Here is a 19545-nt window from a genome sequence, read left to right on the forward strand (position 1 = left end):
TGCAAATAACTAAAAAGGCAACAAGAAGGAATGGAGTCAAACTTTCCAAAAATGATTATAATCTAAGTAGTATAATGCAGATGTTATGCCTGGAGCATACATTCTCAAGGCAAAGGAAGTCTATGAGGAAAGAGTCAACTCTGACTAAACCTTGTTGAGTCAGTTTTGAATTTATAAAATATTTAAGTTTTTCTATCATGATATAAACAGACAGGGCAATGTGAGAAAATGTATGTGAAGTACTTCTTTTTAAGAATTGCTATCATTTGAGAAAGTGAATAATACACAAAACACACAATAATTAACTACAACACTAAATAACACAAAAATGCAATTTGCCATTTTTATTTTTTAAATCTAAATTGAAGTTGCTAAAAATTCTTCTTGCTAATGTTAAAATATTCAGTGTAGTAGACTTGAAAGTTTTGTATCATTCTAAATTTTATTTTATTTTGTTGAGAAATGCTGGTATACTGTTGCCCATGGTAACCTGAACCTTCCTGTCTGCCTCAAACTCATGGTAATCCTGCTCCCACTTCCCAAGTGCTGGTGTTGTGTAGTCAGGCTCTGCTCTCAATGAGAACTGACATTTGAAAATGAATTTGTCCTCTATAAATCGTGTAGCATATAACACTGAACATGTCAAAGGCAACAGTTTGACCTTTTTTTTTTTTCCCTCACCATTTTAGGAAATTAAGGAAACTGAATTCAGGGGAGTTCCAATAAGTTACCTGGAGGTTCATCCCAATGGAAAGCGTTTGTTAATCCACACCAAAGACAGTACTCTGAGGATTATGGATCTGCGGATGTAAGTGTCTTAGCAGGAACAGGAGAAGGGCTTCCGTTGCTTCTTTTATGCTTATAAAATGCAGCCGTGATTTTGAGTTGGCAGTGTGGCCCTAGGCACACCATTTGTAGAGATCATTCTGTTGCTTCTTACGTCTGATGAGTGACAATCGGGTGCTAGGACAGCCCCACAACAGAGAAATACTTGACACTATTTGAGTAGCTCTGAAGCTGAAATGAATCAGTGGTTTCTATTTTCACAATGAAAAGCAGACGCTCATGCTTTGGTACTGACCTAGACTATATATATATATATAACTGAATGTATATAACTGTATGTATATATATAACTGAAGGACCTAGACTACAGTATGTATATATATAACTGAAGGAGGCATGTCTTGGCTAATGTGTCTTTGTCTTTTACTTTAACAAAAGAAAGGGTGGGAAATTCCTTACTATAGAAGGCAAGCAGAGTTTGGCAAAGGCAGTGTGCACTGCTTAAGTATACTTTTGGTTGGTGTTACAATTCTATCTGAAACAAGAGAAACTATTTCCTGGGTTTCCTACTGTATTTAGAAGTTCACACATCAGTCTGTATGACTGATTCTATACATACCATTTTTGTGCCATTAACCCTTCAGTGTTTCTATAATAGCTCAAGAATCTGAATATTCTCTTTTCTGCATAGTATCCATGGCGTGCCAAGTAGATAAGCCAGCTCTCAATATGTGTATCTTAATAAATATAAATGCATGGCATAGTTACTATATATATATATGACAGCAACAAGAAAGCTGACAGTTATAATTCTATTAAAGGCTGTGTTGAAATACTGGCATGTGAATCGGTCTTGAAGGATGGATAGACTTTGGATAAGATGGAGGTTTCTACTCTCAGTAGAGTAGAAAATGAAATAAAACTCTGAGCGGGATAAGTGTTCAAGATAGTAGGCAGCCCGAGCATAGGTTTCTTGACAAGGAATACCAGGAGGGAAGTTTTTAAAAGAGAAACTAAGGCTGCATAAGGTGGCCAAGTTATTCCCTTTTTACCTGGGCTCCAGAGGAGGGCTGCTTAGACATCAAATGCTGCTTTTTCTACCCCTTCCCCTTTCCACAGATGGGAGAAATAATACACTGTATCCATAAGGGGTTTTGGAGGGATGAGCTAGTTAGTAAGGGATTCTGTGGGGCAATGGGCTATGCACAGACAGTCTGGTCTCCAGTCGATCTGAGGTAGAACCCTGGTGGTGGTAATTCCTACCTACATGGGACAGAAGGCGTTCCCTCATGTCTCCTGGACCCCTGGCTCCTGTCGAAGTTACTACCCCCACAGCCCCCACAGCCCCCACAGCCCCCACAGCCCCCACAGCCCCCACAGCCCCCACAGCCCCCACAGCCCCCACAGCCCCCACAGCCCCCACAGCCCCCACAGCCCCCACAGGAGAAGCGTGGCTTTTAGTCACTTACACAATGTCCCAAGCTTCTGACCTTCAGGCTAAACTCCTCCCCAGTTACCTAGCAACAACAAGATAACAAGCCCACTATAAGAGTGGCTGCTTGGCCCCACCTCTCTTTCTCCTCGAGCTCTCTCTCTAACCCTTTACTCTCTAGCCTTTCTTCTCTCTCTCCTTTTCCCCCTTCTCTCCTCTTGGCTATGGCCAGTCTCTCTCTCTCTTTCTACCTTTTCTCTTTCTCCCTGCCTTTCTATAATACAGCGCTAAAACCATAGACTGTCTCTGTTCATCAAGGCCCGCTGTGCTTGGATGATGGGATAGGCTTTCTCCTAATGAGCTGTGTCTAACCTCCTGATAGAAAGCCTTCCTGTGCTCCAGCCACAGACCAGACTTAGGACTCTTGCCTACATGGGAACCTCTCTCCCTCTGCCCTCTCTCCCGTATCTCCAGGGCTGAGAGTGTTACCCCAAGGCCCCTGGTATCGGGGGCTGCCCCTAGTCCATCCCCCATCGAGTAGGGTCCAGTGGCTTCACACAGCCAGAAGCCCACCTGGGGCCGAGTGGAAAATGTCCAGCAGTCCTCCCACATCTGCCTGCCCAGAGAACAGGAACTCTGGCTGGACGTGGGCTCTCTCCCTCCCCCGTCTTCCCCTACACCCACAGCCTAACAGGACTCCATAAATGTTTTACTCAGTAACTCAAAATCTGGAAATCTAAACCAAAAATGTTAATACACACACACACACCAAGATTGATAGGAGAAAGTAAGATATACACTAAATGTTATCCAACAATAGAACATTTTGTAAGATACAGTTAGACAATGGCATGAGCCCATTGAAATTAAAGTGTATTCTGTGTTCTCTGACACAGAAACCCATTGTTGATGACTTTTTGGTTGAGTGAAAAAGCAGATTACAGAGCAGTGTATCTGGTCTCTTATCTTAAGATTGTGAGCGCTGAGGCAATGTCAGCTGTTGCTAAGTGAGAAAGTCTACATATTAATTTTGTATTACCAATTATTTACTTTTATAATAGTAAGAATAGTTTTATTATAGTTCAGCAGAGGAAAGAGGTGTAGCACATTAATTAGAAAGAAGCATAGAATCAGCTCTTGTTTGTTGACTATCCATCACAGAATGTTTACCATATCATATAGTCTCAAAACGATACTAACTCAAATTCAAAAAATAACATTTCTTTCCCTCTAGTCCTTTAAGTAGTTAAGTTGGGTTGTATTTGCATTTTTTTTTGGTTTGTTTATATAGATTGGCAGCCAGGAAATTTGTGGGTGCAGCAAATTACCGTGAGAAGATCCATAGCACCTTGACGCCGTGCGGGACTCTGCTCTTTTCTGGGAGTGAGGATGGGATAGTATACGTTTGGAACCCAGAGACAGGCAAGTGCTCATTGATTGTGAAACGTCCTTTGGTGAATGGGTTGGAAAGTTCAGCGTATGTGACAACTACACTTTTGGTATTTTATGAAAAATTCTGACTTTGTGTTTTTAACTACATGTTTTAAAATCATTAGTAACTTTCCTCGTTACTCTGACAAAATACTTGACAAGAAGCAGTTTACGGAAGGAAGGGTGTACTTTTTTCTTAACATTCCAGGGATATACTCCATCATGGCAAGGGGCGCATGATGGCAGTAGCAAGAAGCTGCTGTTCATATCGTATTGGCAATTTGAAAGCAGAGAGTGGGGCCGAGGAGACAGTTTAGTTGAGAAAATAACCTTTTGCCAAGTAAGTGTGGGGATGTGAGTTTGAACCTCCAGAAACATGGACACCAAGAAGTCGTGACACCTACTTTGTCCCAGATTCCTGTGACAAAATGGGAAGCAGAGGTAGAAGAGCACCAGGAACTCTTAGACCAGTGAGTCTGCAGGCATGCGCATGCACGTACACACATACATACACACATGCACACACGCACGCACGCACAAACACATGCAGACATTGGACCACTAGACAACTTGAAGGCCCATGTTAGTGGTGTACTCCTCCACCTCCAGGAAGGATCCACAGCCTAAGACCAGCTGGAGACCAAGTGTGCAAACACTTGAGTCCATGAGGGACCATTTTACACAGATACATACAGATAGCTTTTGATAAAATTCAGCTGTAGTCTAAGTATATATTACATTTGTTCTTGATTGTTTGAATATTGTTGTGAATTTAGAATTTCACATTATATATCAAGATTTATTTTCTCAAAGCCTATGAGGTACTGAAGATGCTTGAAAAGTACCTTATGAGTACTGTAACACAAGATATAGAAAATTATAAGCTGAGCTGTAGCTATATAGATACATGGTCAACATGAGTGATATGGTTTGATTGGTAATGAAATGTTCCTGTGAAAATCTCTGATGCCTTAGACGACTTCTGATGACATCCGCTGGTGGCATCTTCTAGCAGCTTTTCAAGCAGTTAGCACCTCAGCCTCCAAGAGAAAAAAATAAAATAGAAAAATTGAGCCCTAGCTCCCCTGAGTTTCCTCAATTATGAGTTTATAATTCCTCCCCAGTTTTGCCAAATTCTTTGTTAGCTACAATTTGCACACTTTTCTCAGTCACACACACACCTCCATTTCCATCAGAACACTTCCTATGTATTTTATTCCACAAAACATTGAAGTGAGTGAGCTAAACCTACAAAGAAGCCAGCAGAATACAAAGTGCAGATAATTATCCATCACAGTGGCACTCAAATACCTAGAAGTATTTGTTTCATGTAAATAATGGAAGCCTCGTCATTGCTCCAAATATCTTCACGAGGATACAGAGCACCCTTGGATGAGAAGCGTGTGCTGTAGTGAGGATACAGAACACCCTTGGATGAGAAGTGTGTGCTGTAGTGAGGATGCAGAGCACCCTTGGATGAGAAGCGTGTGCTGTAGTGAGGATGCAGAACACCCTTGGATGAGAAGTGTGTGCTGTAGTGAGGATACAGAGCACCCTTGGATGAGAAGCGTGTGCTGTAGTGAGGATGCAGAGCACCCTTGGATGAGAAGCGTGTGCTGTAGTGAGGATACAGAGCACCCTTGGATGAGAAGCGTGTGCTGTAGTGAGGATGCAGAGCACCCTTGGATGAGAAGCGTGTGCTGTAGTGAGGATACAGAGCACCCTTGGATGAGAAGCGTGTGCTGTAGTGAGGATACAGAGCACCCTTGGATGAGAAGTGTGTGCTGTAGTGAGGATGCAGAGCACCCTTGGATGAGAAGTGTGTGCTGTAGTGAGGATGCAGAGCACCCTTGGATGAGAAGTGTGTGCTGTAGTGAGGATGCAGAGCACCCTTGGATGAGAACTGTGTGCTGTAGTGAGGATACAGAGCACCCTTGGATGAGAAGCGTGTGCTGTAGTGAGGATGCAGAGCACCCTTGGATGAGAAGTGTGTGCTGTAGTGAGGATACAGAGCACCCTTGGATGAGAAGTGTGTGCTGTAGTGAGGATACAGAGCACCCTTGGATGAGAAGCGTGTGCTGTCGTACAGTTGCTGCCTTTCTTTTCCTCAGGAGAACAAGTGGCAATGTACTCTGACCTGCCATTCAAGTCCACGATCCGAGACATCTCTTACCACCCACTGGAGAATATGGTTGCCTTCTGTGCCTTTGGGCAGAGCGAGCCGATTCTTCTTTATATTTATGATTTCCAGGGTAAGTCCACTACTTGATGTAAATGAAGTAATGTTTACATTTATAATGGGCCAGGAAGCAGGAGCACTGTAAAATCTATTAATAATTATTTCAAGTAACATAGCCTTTTTGAATATATTATATGAAAGAGCCCACAAGATGACATAGGTTCTTTCTAGGATGTTTGAACATTTCATTCTTTTCTATGCATTATGAGCATGGAATTTAGATGTTAGCAAAAGTGCACATAAGGAGGCTGCCTTAGAGATCACTTGATAAAGTACTGACCTAGCTAGCATGCATGGAGCCTTGCCTTTGACTACCAACACCACTGGATATGGAACTGGATATGGTGCTGCATGCCTATGGTAGGCCTAGCGTAAACCTAGTGTAAGCGCCCACTTCCTAGGCTCACAGTGGAAACGGGAGTGTCAGAAGTTTAGATTATCCTCTGTTGTGTGTTGGTTTGAAACCTACCTTAGGCTATATAAAAACCTGTCTTAAAAAGAAAACGCATGGCTGTACTGTGTTGGAATCAAAATAAATAAATGAAGTCCATATAGAATTAGGACTGTATCAACTTAATTTAAGTGGTTCACAAAATATGAACTTTAAAAATGTTTTAGTTGCATAGTGAGTTGTTTTGTTATTTGGGTCTTATTTGTATGTTAGGAGATTTGTTTGGTTTGGAGGTTTCTATTTATGTGTTTTGACTTGTTTTGTTTTGTTTTGTTTTGAGACAGGGTCTCTGTAGCTCAGGCTAGCTTTGAATGCATTTTGTAAGTTTAGGGAGCCTTGAACTTAAGGTGGCCCTCTTGTTTCTGGCTCCTGAGTTTTAGGATTACAAGACAGCAAGCTGGTTTAACCTAATTTCATATTCTGTGATTTTATTTTTTTAAGCAAATAGCTTTGGTAAATTTTAGTTAGGAAAATTTAATATAAGAGATAGACAGATTTTTAACTGTGATGAAAATGGAGTCTGGCCAGGAAATCCATTCCATATGCCTACCATTCTAAAATCAACAAGGATGATAAAACTTTGGATCTACTTTTTTAGGAATTAAGATGCATTCTGAAAATAATTGGGGTTTATCTTGCTTCTTAAATACTTATTTTCTATTCTGAAATTAGTATTTTTCTTTTCTAGTTGTTCAATCTTTCTCAAAAACAATATTTTATAACCTTCATATATTAGTTGTATAAAAATATAAGATCTTTATTAGTTTCTTTGCTTTAGTTGATTATGACATAACATGATTCAGTATTTTTTTAAGCTAGCATAGCATATGTGCATGCTATTTATATACATGTCAGCATACATCTGTATATGTTATAGTAATATAGCTATGAACAAATACTTCAATGGAATAACAAAGCTAAATTTATTAAATCACTACATCTTGGCTTATCTAATGCTCTGATAGATGTGATTAGACAATTGAGCTATCATAAATGTTCATGGTACAGAATGTATTACGCATTTTCCAGTGAATTATCTTAAAGAATGCAGAAAAAGAAGGTTTATCTTAATGATCTTTATAGAGACGAAATGATTTCTGCAACTTATACTCAAGTTTATAAGATGCTGTTGCTAGTGATAGAGTTGCCAGGCAATGCCTGCCATTTCCATTCATTAGCAGCTGTTGGCAGAGATGCTACTGCATCTGTTACTGAGAGGGGTGAATGAGTTCTTCAGTCAGTGCCCAGTCTTGTCTCATTGTAACGAGCACCCTGAAACAATTGTTTGCCCCATTCTAGTTTTCCCATAGACAAGGAGAATTATGGCCATTACTGTACAATTGGAACTCTTCTCCAGGAAAAGAGAGCACAGTTATTGCCTCAGACTCTTAGGAGATTTCACAACCATCTTCATTCAGTTTATAATTTGCTTTCTTTTAGACTTTTGAAATTTTCACTGCAAAGATTAGCTAAGTTCCGCTCTGTCTTGTCCTTCAGTAGCTTCCTGTTGCTAGAAGGGCTTTCTGACTCAGAAGAGCAAGTGGCTTTAGCTGGACAGTGGCATGGAGCTGGGGTTCCTGTTGTGGTCACTTCAGGGACCTTGGCTAATGCCCCCTGCCCTTCTGACCCTCCACCCTTTCATCCAGAGCTCCAAGGAATGAGACGGTGACTGTGAAGGAGCCTTGAGACGTGAAAGGAGCTCTAGTAGAATTAACACTTGTGTTTATAAAGCTCATCTACCAGTAGCCAATCAGGGTACAGGAATCCACACTTTACCGTGCTCACAAGCACTTGTCTGTGGAGTTGAGAAGATGATGTTTCTCCCTTTACACTGTTACTCAGCCTTTTCCATTTATCTACTAACCCGGATGCCATACCGGGCCAACTGTATTGCATTTAATACATACAGCTAACGCACGTTAGAGCCACATTGTCTTAGATGCAGGAGCATGGATTTGGGTGAGCATCTCAGAAATGATGATATGAGAATAACAGAATATGGAATTACTTATTTTATGTAACACATTTAAAACATTTTTGATACAATGCATATATACCTTGCCAAAAAAATGTTTAAAGCTTAAAATGTTTCAACATATTTTCTAGACTCTTTGTTGCCTATTTTTAAAAAGGGGAAGCTTTGGAAGAGGTAAAATAACTTGAAGACATCTAAAATTTGGCACAACTCTTTTTTAATGGTATAGGTACAAAATAGGTACAAAACAAATGAGAGTTATTTTAGTCTCTGAGGGTTTTACTCATTGAATATAGGCTACAGTCAGTAGTTCAAATAATCATTAGGTTTTTATTAAAAATTTTAATGTTTAATTAACCTATTACAGTTTTGCCCTATATTTTTTAACACATGGATATTTTGCTCAAACTGTGTTTTCTCAGAATGAAGTTCACATGTGGTTTTACTGAGTTTTAATGATAAAAAGTTCAAAAGAAACAGAACAGCTAAGTTACTTTTAAAATAGCTTCTGAAATATTCAAGGAAAAAGAAGCAAGTTCTTTTTTTTTTTTGTAAGTTAAATCAGCTACAAGGGAGACCACAGTGGTAGCTAAATGTATCAGCCCTCTTTCAGTTCCAGCCGAATCTGTGAGAGTCAGCAAGGGTCTCTCCTGCTAAGCGCATGTTCAGCTTGTGGTCTTTGAGTCCCTCGTTCTACTCAAGTTTTGCTTTTTTTTTTTTTTTTTTTTTTGTAAGAAGTGTAATTTTTACTTTCAGAAGGCAGTTTTATTTGTCTGATTTTGAAAGGGTTAATCATCTAGTAATACAAAGTTTAGTCACAGCGTACCACAAATAGTGTGCATTGAGGGTTCCCACAACAAAGTACATCTCAGAGAAACGGTTTCTGCTGAATTAACTCGATGAAGCCAGGCGTTGTTATCAATAAATATTCTGTTATTAAACAGTGTTTGTCTACTTATGTCTCTAGGATGTTTTTGCACATTTAAGAATTATTAGTACCTAATAGCACTATGTATTAACACTATAAATATATCTGTTTAAAATTTTTCACTATGGTTTTATGACATAAATGTTTTTACAGTTTTACAGGATCTAGGAGTTGAATCACTGAGAACTGTTGTTTGTTTTGTTTGTTTGTGTTTTGTTTTGTTTATTTGAGGCAGGGCTTCTCTTTGTAGCCCTGGCTATCTTGGAACTCACTCCATAGGTCAGACTACCCTGGAACTCAAAGATCCACCTGCCTCTGTCTAAGATTAAAGGCATTCACCACTATCGCTCAGCCAAAATTTATACTCTTATTTGCCTTCTAAATTTATTAGCAAATGACCTTCTATATTAGGTTTCAAATGGTAAAACTTTTCTCTATAGTATCAGTTTCTCTGGAATATGTAATTTTTGTGGTATTTTTATACCTTGTAGGAAGCAAAGATGTAGGCTTGTTCACTTGTTTATTATCAGCACCTAGCCTGAATGCTGACATACATGACTGAATATGTTAAGTAGAGTCAAGTCTGGCAACCTCTTAAAATTGCTAACCCCAGGTAATGAGCCTGAGTTCTCACTAGGTGGCAGTGTCCCTTTCTGTGGCAGTGCAGACCTTTCCAAGCACCTGTTCTGCACCAGGCTCACTTGAGCTGTAAACCCAAGGGTTAGACTCAGTTTACCTGCTCATTGCTGGTCCTTTCTCCTGTTTACAGAGGTGATTACAGCACCAGACAACCTTTAGTCAAACTAAAAGGCCATTTCTACAGTGACAACCTACAAGGAGTTTAGAACTGGAACTCAGTGATCTGGAAAAGATCTATTCAGAAATAGACCAGTGATCTGCTTTGTCATGCTGGTAGCTTTATTTTTCACACTGTGGCATGCTCTCCCATAGTTCAGGGACATAGACACATTTAAGTTCATAAAATTCTGTTACAGCCAAGCATGGAGGCACATGCATGGAATCCCAGTATTTGGAAGGTAGAGACAGGAGGATCATGACTTCTAGGTCATCCTTGGGTACACAGAGCTTCCAAGGCTAGCCTGTGCTAGAAGAGACCCCATCTCTCAAGTTGCCAATTGCCTATAGTGTTTATAAAGTACTGTGTTTAGCATAGGCTTGTGCAGCACGTGTTTGCATTAAGAATTAAAATTCTTACAGAATAGAGTTATTTCTTTTTTGCTTTTTTTTTTTAAAGATTTATTATCCATAAGTACACTACAGCTGTCTTCAGACACCCCAGAAGAGAACGTTAGATCTCATTACAGGTGGTTGTGAGCCACCATGTGGTTGCTGGGATTTGAACTCAGGCCCTTCAGAAGAGCAGTCAGTACTCTTACCTGCTGAGTCATCTCACAGCCCAAGAGTTCTTTCTTGAATTTTATGAAAATATAAGATGGCATCACTAGGGAATTTGGGATTATTGAGAACAGTGGCAGCCATAGCTAAGATCAAGTACTTTCTTACAGAATACTTCCCAAATACTTGAGAAAAATCTCATTATTGTCACTATTAATGGATGATGAAACCAAGGCACCACAGAATGAAGTAACTCTCCTAAGGTCACAGAGTTGTGGGTAAAACTACCATTTGACTTCAGGCTGTCTGACTAATGTCTTCACAGGATAATACCTAGGTGATATAAATTTAATACCCACAGCATATGTATCATTTAATGTCTTCCATATGTGATTAAAAGTCCAATTCAGATATTATAATTTTTATCTTTTCAGCAAATTACACCATTGTCGGGCGCCAGTCGTGGGGAAATAAAGGGGGTGGGAGAAATGACCCACGTCCCACCAGAGCTCCGGGGCTCTAGGCGGACAAATGCGGGGAACCGGGGGATCTGCCGTGCACTCTCCATGCTGCCCGGGTGGGCATTTGGCTGTGGGAAGCCACGGAACCCCAGTCTGCGGGGATGGAGAGGGAGCAGTCCGGGGTCCCTGGGCCTCAAGGAAGCCAGGGTCGACAGGTTCTAGCTCCTGGGCATCGCAGGACATCGCTGGATACTATAGAAGAGCTGAGAATGGGTGGGGGCACTGGAGGCAGCTCAGTCTGCCCTGGGGCCAAAGGGAGAAGGGGCAGGGGGAGAAGGCGCTAGGTAGTTCCCACGCATGTGAGAGTCTTTGGTCCAGCCTGGCAGCTGGAAATGCTGAACGGCCTTCTTGAGGGAGATTAGAGGAGGCTCTTAGGGGAAGGCCTTATTCCATCGCTCCAGCACTGCGAGTCTAGATGAAAGGAGGCAGTCTATGGTTTCAGGTAGAGAAGTAGAGGCCGGCCATGGCCACGTGGAGAGAGGGGAGAAGGGAGTGGGAGAGAAGGAACAAGAAGGCTAGAGAGAAAGTAAGAGAAGCAAAAGAGAGGAAGGGCCAAGCAACCCCCTTTATAGTGGGCTGTGCTACCTTGCTATGGCTAGGTAACTGTGGGGAGGAGCTTACCTGACTGTAGCCAGAATACCAGGAGCTTGGGACATTGTGTGACAATAGTCACAGGATTATGGAGTTGAGGACTCCTGTTGTCAGGTGCCTGTGTCTGGGAATGTGGCTCACTATTCCGTCCCTTGTAGAATTACTACTGGGTCTCCGGAGTAAGCTTCACTCAACCAGAACACAGACTGCCTTTCACAGTCCAACACACCATAACAGGCAGTACTGATTGTAGGATGGAGTTTTAAATATTGATTTTTACCCTATTATAAGAAATTATAAATTAAAGCTATCATGATGATGAAGGCCTGACAAAACTGCTTTCCTGTATTCTAAAATATTTACTGTTTCTCACATAATCCATTAAGTGACTAAGGAAATATGAAAATTTTCATGTACATGATGGCCTTGAGTGGAAACAGCAGGGCCTTTGTATGTTTACAGATGTGCTTTCTAAAGGAATGATACAGCCCAACACAGACAACAGCATGGCAGGAGCATCTGCAGAGGGACTGAGCCTCTTGACAAACACTGTCAATCTGCCCAACCCTCAACACATAGTTTCCAGTTTTATATGCATCTGCTTTTTAAGCTGTGAAATAAAAATTATACATGCTTTATTTATTATACCTCCATATTTTATGTAATGATAACTGAAACCATAAAGCAAGATGTGAAGGCTAGATATGAATAGAGTCCATGAGCCAGGCTGTAGCAGGGAGTTCTAGTGGTTTTCCTGTAGCAATGCATGCCACTCACGGTCAGCTGAAGAGAGCCATGTGGCTAGGAAGACAGCAGGAAGGGAATAGTACCTCCTGCAGGGGATTTGCAGACAGCTTGTAGGGATAGGCTTCAAAACAGTCAAACAAATACAGTTGCCACCTGCAGGTTCGTGACCCATCTATTCCTCTGCCGTGTAGCTTAGCTCCCTGCAGTAACTGGTTCAGCTCCAAGAAGTCGGAATCCCAAAAAGGAGTCTCTGTATTTTCCAAGCCTGCTATAATGCATGCATGTAAGGATGTCTCAGAAAGAGATGAAAGGGTATGGATAAGAATATTAAAATTGTGAGCTTTAAACATAGCAGGTTAGATCAGACCTAAGTTTTAAACATACAAAGTACATTGGTATAAAGAAGAAAAATGATACAATGCAGAAATAGGGCTGTCTAATTACAGCATGGTCTCTAACCAGAACCTAAAAGTAATGTGGTAACCAGCAGATGGTTACAAGCATACAGCTTGAAGGATAATCCAAAATCATCTATCACCAACTATTTTACAGTGAGAAAGGCATATGTCTTAAGCAGATCTACTGGTGGGGGTGGGGGAACTGAAGAACTTACCAGCAGTTTCTGTTTCGAGTGTAGTCTAGTACACTTTGTGAATATGTCTACAGACTGTAAATGTGCAACTCCTCATAGAACTAGAGGTGCTAACAGTAGAGTAAGGTGCTGATTTGACTGCTTGGAGTCCAAGAGTTTGTATAAAATGCTAACAGGGCACCATAGAAACAAACACCAGAGTTTGCAGTTCTGTTATTTTACTCCATTTAGAATATTTTAATTCACAATTATAATTCACAATACATTGTAAAATATATCTTAATACTTTGAAACATACTTTGTCACTGCCTTTTTCTGTTTTTACCAGTTAAAAATTCTTTGAAAGAGAAAACATAATACATATTTAATGTATTGTAATACTTTAAAAATACAGTTGAATCAAAACTGTAAGAGAAAAGATAGTTAAGTCCTGTTAGCTTGTTACTGACACCAGTACATGTGTTTCTTGACTGTCCTTGACTGCTCATTCACTCAGTTAGAGGAAATTGTAGTTTGCAAATACAAAGCTCAGAAAATCTGGGAAATTAGCATGCCAGCCTGTTTGTAGATGCAGCTTTACCTGCAGCAAGAAAGCAGCTAAAGGCTGGTAGCACAATTTCAATGTGAAGAATACAGAAATCATGGAATATGTTTTTCTGTTGACTTCTCGGCCTGAAACCCACCCACCCCGTAGAGGTAGACCTTCCTGATTCCAGCCCATGGGACACTTTTCTTTAGGTGTTTTTCTACATCTTTACACTCGCTTATTTTCTAAAGCTATCTTTGAAAAATTAAAGGTGAAGTAAATATTCGTATCACTCTAGAAATATGACCAAATTAAATACTAGAACATTAGAGTCAAATACACACACACACACACACACACACACAAACCTATAGGAAGTGGTGACTTTTGCACTGAAATAGATAATTGCTACAGAGAAATGCTTGTCAGTGACAGTTGCGGTAGTCCTTGGCCTTCTTTCTCTCAGGGCTCTGTCCTCTGGATTTGGCCAGCATAGTCTGCAGAGAATGCTGGGTATTGGCTGGCTCTTCTGTTTACATAGATGAAGTTGTGTATGAATATCAAAAGTCTATAATTTTTACAGATGGTATACACATAAATGATTTATTACTTTTAAAAGTCCAATGTTTTATGCCCATTAAATATTCTAGACCTTGGTGTGGTGTCTTGTGCCTTTAAGCCCAGCATCCAAGAGGAGGGCAGATCTCTGTGACTTTGAGGCCTCTCTGTCCTATATAGGAAGTTTCCAGGACAGCCAGGCTACATATCTGTCTGTCTGTCTGTCTGTCTTTTCTCTCTCTCTCTCTCTCCTTCCTCTCTCTCTCTCTCTCTCTCTCTCTCTCTCTCCTTCCTCTCTCTCTCTCCTTCCCCCCCTCTCTCTCTCTTCCCCCCTCTCTCTCTCTTCTTCCTCTCTCTCTCTCTCTCCTTCCTCTCTCTCTCTCTCTCTCTCCTCTCTCTCTCTCTCTCTCCTTCCTCTCTCTCTCTCTCCTTCCTCTCTCTCTCTCTCCTTCCCCCCTCTCTCTCTCTCTTTCTCTCTCTCTTCTTCCTCTCTCTCTCTCTCTCTCTCTCTCTCTCTCACACACACACACACACACACACACTCAGATAATTTATTTAAATAATATAGGACAACTGTTGTTATGATTAAGTATATACCTATCTTACTCATTTTGTTCATTAGGAAAACCTGTCTTGGAGTACACCTGTCAGTCAGACAGTAAAAACAGCATCGCATTTTTATTTGCATTTTTACTACTGTTTTTTTCTTTGTTCGCTATCAGCTGCACACGGTTGATTCCTTGGTGACTTTTCTAGAGTATCTGTGGGTTTCCTGCTGCTTTGATCTTCTGAATGAATTTTGCGGGTCCTGTTTGCCTCTTCTGTCACCCTTGTCATCCGCTTTGTGTGTTTGTGTACACAGCTTTCCTGGGGTCATTTACATATAATAAACTATGAATTTTAAATATATGCTTTGATAACTTACTTACTTGCAAGAACATCACCTCAATCCCAGCAGTGAACACTCCCACCAGTCACCTTGGCCCCATTTTAATTGCACCCTCCTCTTTTCACCCTTTGAAAGCACTATAAATTAGTGTCCATGTTCTAGAATTGTTTACAATCAAAAATGCTGTATGCACCATAAATTCTTTTATGACTTCATTTTTCATGACTAAATAATTTTGATAATTTTTAGTTGTTTTGGTGTTCATTGATGTTTTAACACCCATCAGCAGTTCATCCTTTACCTACTACTGTTGCTCCATTGGAGGTTTCCAGTTTGTGTGTCTGTTGGTTATTGATGGATATCTAGTTTATGCCATTACAGAATGCTGCTGAAAGTTTTTATTTCTGAAGATAATTTCATTTCCCTTATGTAAATTCATAAAATTGAAAGGTCAGGATCATATTGCCAATGAATTTTCTTAAGCCAAGTTAGGCATGGTAGTACACCTGTAATCTTCCTACTGAGGCGACCGAGGGAGGAGGATGGTAAGTTTGAAGCCAGTGTGCACTCACAGAGACTGTCTCACAAAACAACAAAAGTAGCCTTTCCCCTCAAGTGTTCCAACTTCTTCATATCTTTGGCAAGTCTGACATGGCAAGACATTTTGTTTTAGCCATTCTAACGGACAGAAGTGCTACTTTGCCTTGGGTCTAATTTGTTCATCCCTCCTGACCAGTGATGCTGAGTCCTTTCTTAGGCACCTGTCCACCATCTTTGGAGCTTCTTCAGAACCGTTTACAATTGGATCATATTTTTGGGTGTCATCGTTGTTGTCGTCATCGTCATCGTTGTTGTTGGCTGCTTTTCTTTGTTTTGATGTGTGAGTTGTACACTCAGTGCACTCAGGCGTGAGTTACAGATGCTCCTCCCAGTGTATGCTCTGTCTACTAATTAACATTTTGAAGAATAGAGCATTACATTTTTGAAGTACAAATTATCAGCTTGTTATGACCTGGATTTTAGTTTTGTATCTAAGAAACGTTTGCTTCCTCCATGCTCCCAGGATAGTTTGCCTGGGTTTCATCCCAGGACTTTGAAAACTCTCTGTTTTATATTAGCAACTCGCCACAGGGCGTGAAGGATGGATCAGAGTCCATCTGAATGTCCAACCGTTCCAGCACCATTTAATGAAATGTGTGTTCTTCACAGTTTTCTTATTCCTTGTCTGTATAAGTACTGGGTTCTCTGTACTTGGTGATCTCTTTACCATTGATACAGACAGCTAACTGTATAGCCATCCAGTTCATTTTTGTATATTCCTTTCATGGTCTGTAACCTAACTGAAGTCAGTTCCTAGTTCTATTGGCTTATGAGGTATTTTTTCTGCTTGTTTGTTTGTTTGTTTTTATTTCATTCAGTTATTTTTACAGAGATACAGCTAGTACTTGGGGATCACTGCCACCTTCAGTTTTATTCCCTAGATGCCTCCTTTGTCTTGCAAAAACATCTGTTCCCTTTTCCCCCTTTTCTGTATTTCGTTCATTATTTGGTGATTTTTGACCAAGAAAGTAAATTTGGCTCCTTTTATTATATTTTTATCCAGAAATTTGAAAACTCATTGCCTGTCATTTGCTTTTTAATTTATAGCATTGTAGGGCTTCATTTGTTTAAGTAAAGATCTAAATGTTCCTGAAACAAAATCGATCCTTTTTTTTTTTTAATAAAAAATGTTGGTAATTCTTGACTTTTCTTTATATATTCCTATAACAGTTTATGAAATATAACAAATGTTTTTCTGAAACACATACACACACCACACATCACATCACCTCATGTTTCTGTTTGTAAGAGAACACAGAATACAATGGCTTGTCTATCAATTCCAGCTTTAATTTTCTTCTTTTTGTGTCATTTTTAGAAAGCTCTCCATTTCAATATTGTGTAATTTAGGAAATAGTTTTAAAATAATAACTATGTATTTCCTCCTTTGGGTTAATTTCTTTCAGATCCCTTTATCCAATCAGTGAGAGATTTGAACATCTTATGACTAATAAAGAGCAGTGACAATGCACTGGTTGCCACTGGTTACCACTGGTCACCACTGGTTACCACCATTGTTAACATCAACACCATTTAAGCCTGTTCTCTGGGTATTTAATCAAAACCAAGAATTACGTCAAGAAACAAAGCAGACTACAAAAAGTACTTTTTCATACAACATCTACAGCACAGGAAGACAAAACATCGTAAATATTTAGTGACCGAGAAAAGTTTTAGAATTAGGATTCTTACATATTATAAAACATTTATCATGGTAGTTATAGAAATTTGGATTTAATTTGTATTTAAATTGAGAAATTTTTAAATTCTGCTTATATTTTAGTGTTTTGCAGATATATGTATAAAGTTTGAAGAGAGAAATATTTAAAAAGACTTAGGTATATGGGTTTGTGAATAGTTATTTTTGTCCTTTCTGTATCATTATTGGGCATTTGAAATATTATGTGTATGTATATAAATATGTATTAGGCTTATATCTCAATTTGCATTGCCTTCAAAGCTCAATTATAAAATAGCTTGTTGTAGAATTACCAATTTTCTGTGATTTCATATCACCTATAATTTTTCATCTTGCCAGTCATGTTGCCTATCAATGAAAATGAGTTTCTGACTGTTATCATTTCATGGCCTTAGTATTTGATTATCTTTTTCGCTGTGATAATTTGAACTAATTTTAGATTCTTTTTTCTTTTTAGTAGCCCAGCAGGAGGCTGAAATGTTGAAACGCTATAGTGGGACCCTCCCGTTGCCTGGGATACATCAGAGTGAGGATGCTTTATGCACCTGCCCTAAACTGCCCCAGCAGGGCTCTTTTCAGATTGATGAATTTGTCAACACCGAAAATAGTTCATCAAGAAAGATTCAACTTGTGAAACAGAGACTCGAAACTGTCACAGTATGTTTATTTTATTTATTTAAAATTTTTGGTAGTTGAAAATTTAAAACCCGTATCATGTAGTAAAGATTAACATGAGGAAGTTACTTAATTTCTTAAAGCAAGGTTTTCTTTTATAGTTCTTTTCAAGCACTAGTTTTGAGGCCATTATTCACAGCATACAAGCTAAATTTTGACTAACTTATCATGATGTCAGGACTTACACTTTAAAGACCAACTCAAGACTTAATAATGAAGTGTTCTGAAATAAGTAATCCTGCCTAGCAATTGTCACATGAACAGGATGAGAAGTGGTGTCCCCATCATCAAGGGCAGGCTGTAAGTAGGGCGAGTGAGGGTGGGCTCTCTGCAGGTGCAGCAGATACTCATCTAAAATCTAGCTCTCACTGCCAGCATTTCCACAGACTGCTGCTTACGAGATCAGGTAATGTGCAAACAAGGTATTTCTGTCCATGCATTGGAAGTTTTGGAAAGTCTTTCTAAAAGCATAAGTTTGAGTGTTTCATGAGCTTCTGTGTGCATCAGAGTCACCTAGCTGACTTTCTCAGGCTCTGTTCCTACAGATTTTGATTCCATATATCTGGCTTACTCTGTGAGTTTTCATTTCTGGCAAGCTTCCAGATGCTGGTCAGGGCACTCTGTTTAGGACAACTAGCCTGTCTCAGTTCCTAGCACATAGAATGTCATGCACTGGACAGACCACTCTGTTTAGGACAGCTAACCTACCTTATCCCTAGCACATAGAACATCATACATTGGCATTTTGTTCCCTCATCCATACCATCAGCTTCTTGAAGGCAGTTCTGATCATTTTTAGTGTATTCATAACTTGGGTCAGCTTGCCTGATTTTCACAATTTAGCAGAAGTGGACCATGGAGGGAAGTTTTGAATTCCCAGATTTCTCTTCTATATAGAGAATCTGTTTATTATTTTGTTTCTGTCCATTTTTTCTATATTCCTTTTTTAAAGGATAAATCAATACCCTTAATTTTCTCTCCAGTTTCCCCATTTTCACATTTTCCATTACCCTTTACCTTCCTATTCTCTGACTGGTTTTACACTACTGCCACAAAGTGTTAATAATGTACTGATGGCTTCTGCCTGTGGCAGTACACTTGTCCTCTACACATGTGTGCTTCCTTTGTAGGAAGTGCTGACCAACCACAAATAATAAACCATCTCTCACACACGCGCGCGCGCACACACACACACAAACACACGCACGCGCGTGCACGCACACACAAAGTATAAGGCAGTATTCACATTGACTCTTTTATTGTAGCAGGTATGCAACATTGGCACTAGAGTGGCTGATACCTTGTTTTATAAACAAAGCAACTATTTATGTTCAAAAAGACAGGTCCCATGATTTTGCAAGTATAGATAATGTACAAACTCTCTTACTATTTTGAAAGGATTTCTACATAAAAAGCTATAGTAACTTTCTCTGTGTGTGACTGGTAAGTTTCTACTTCTGTTAAGTGTTGTGATGTAGTTTTGTATGTAAACTATTGCATTAAGACCAAGAAATCATTTAAAGAGAGAATCAGAAGAAAGTACTGCCCA

The 19545-nt window shown here is 39.7% G+C and overlaps 1 protein-coding gene across 4 annotated transcripts in view; it reads left to right on the forward strand.

The window, feature by feature from the left end:
- The window catches only part of Ahi1 (Abelson helper integration site 1), a 132887-nt gene that overhangs the window by 30502 nt on the left and 82840 nt on the right, over positions 1 to 19545 (forward strand). For all 4 annotated transcript variants that reach the window (XR_003837779.2, XM_021174724.3, XM_021174723.3 and 1 more), the window contains exons 13-16: positions 690 to 808; positions 3510 to 3640; positions 5761 to 5901; positions 17779 to 17978. Coding sequence is in view for 3 of the 4 variants with exons in the window: in XM_021174724.3 (XP_021030383.1) it covers positions 690 to 808; positions 3510 to 3640; positions 5761 to 5901; positions 17779 to 17978 (591 nt within the window). In the remaining variant the exon portion in view is untranslated. The remainder of the gene's footprint in view (positions 1 to 689; positions 809 to 3509; positions 3641 to 5760; positions 5902 to 17778; positions 17979 to 19545) is intronic.

The sequence above is a fragment of the Mus caroli genome, unplaced genomic scaffold, assembly GCF_978045245.1.
Source record: "Mus caroli unplaced genomic scaffold, Mus_caroli_1 scaffold_9, whole genome shotgun sequence".
NCBI classification, from domain to species: domain Eukaryota; kingdom Metazoa; phylum Chordata; class Mammalia; order Rodentia; family Muridae; genus Mus; species Mus caroli.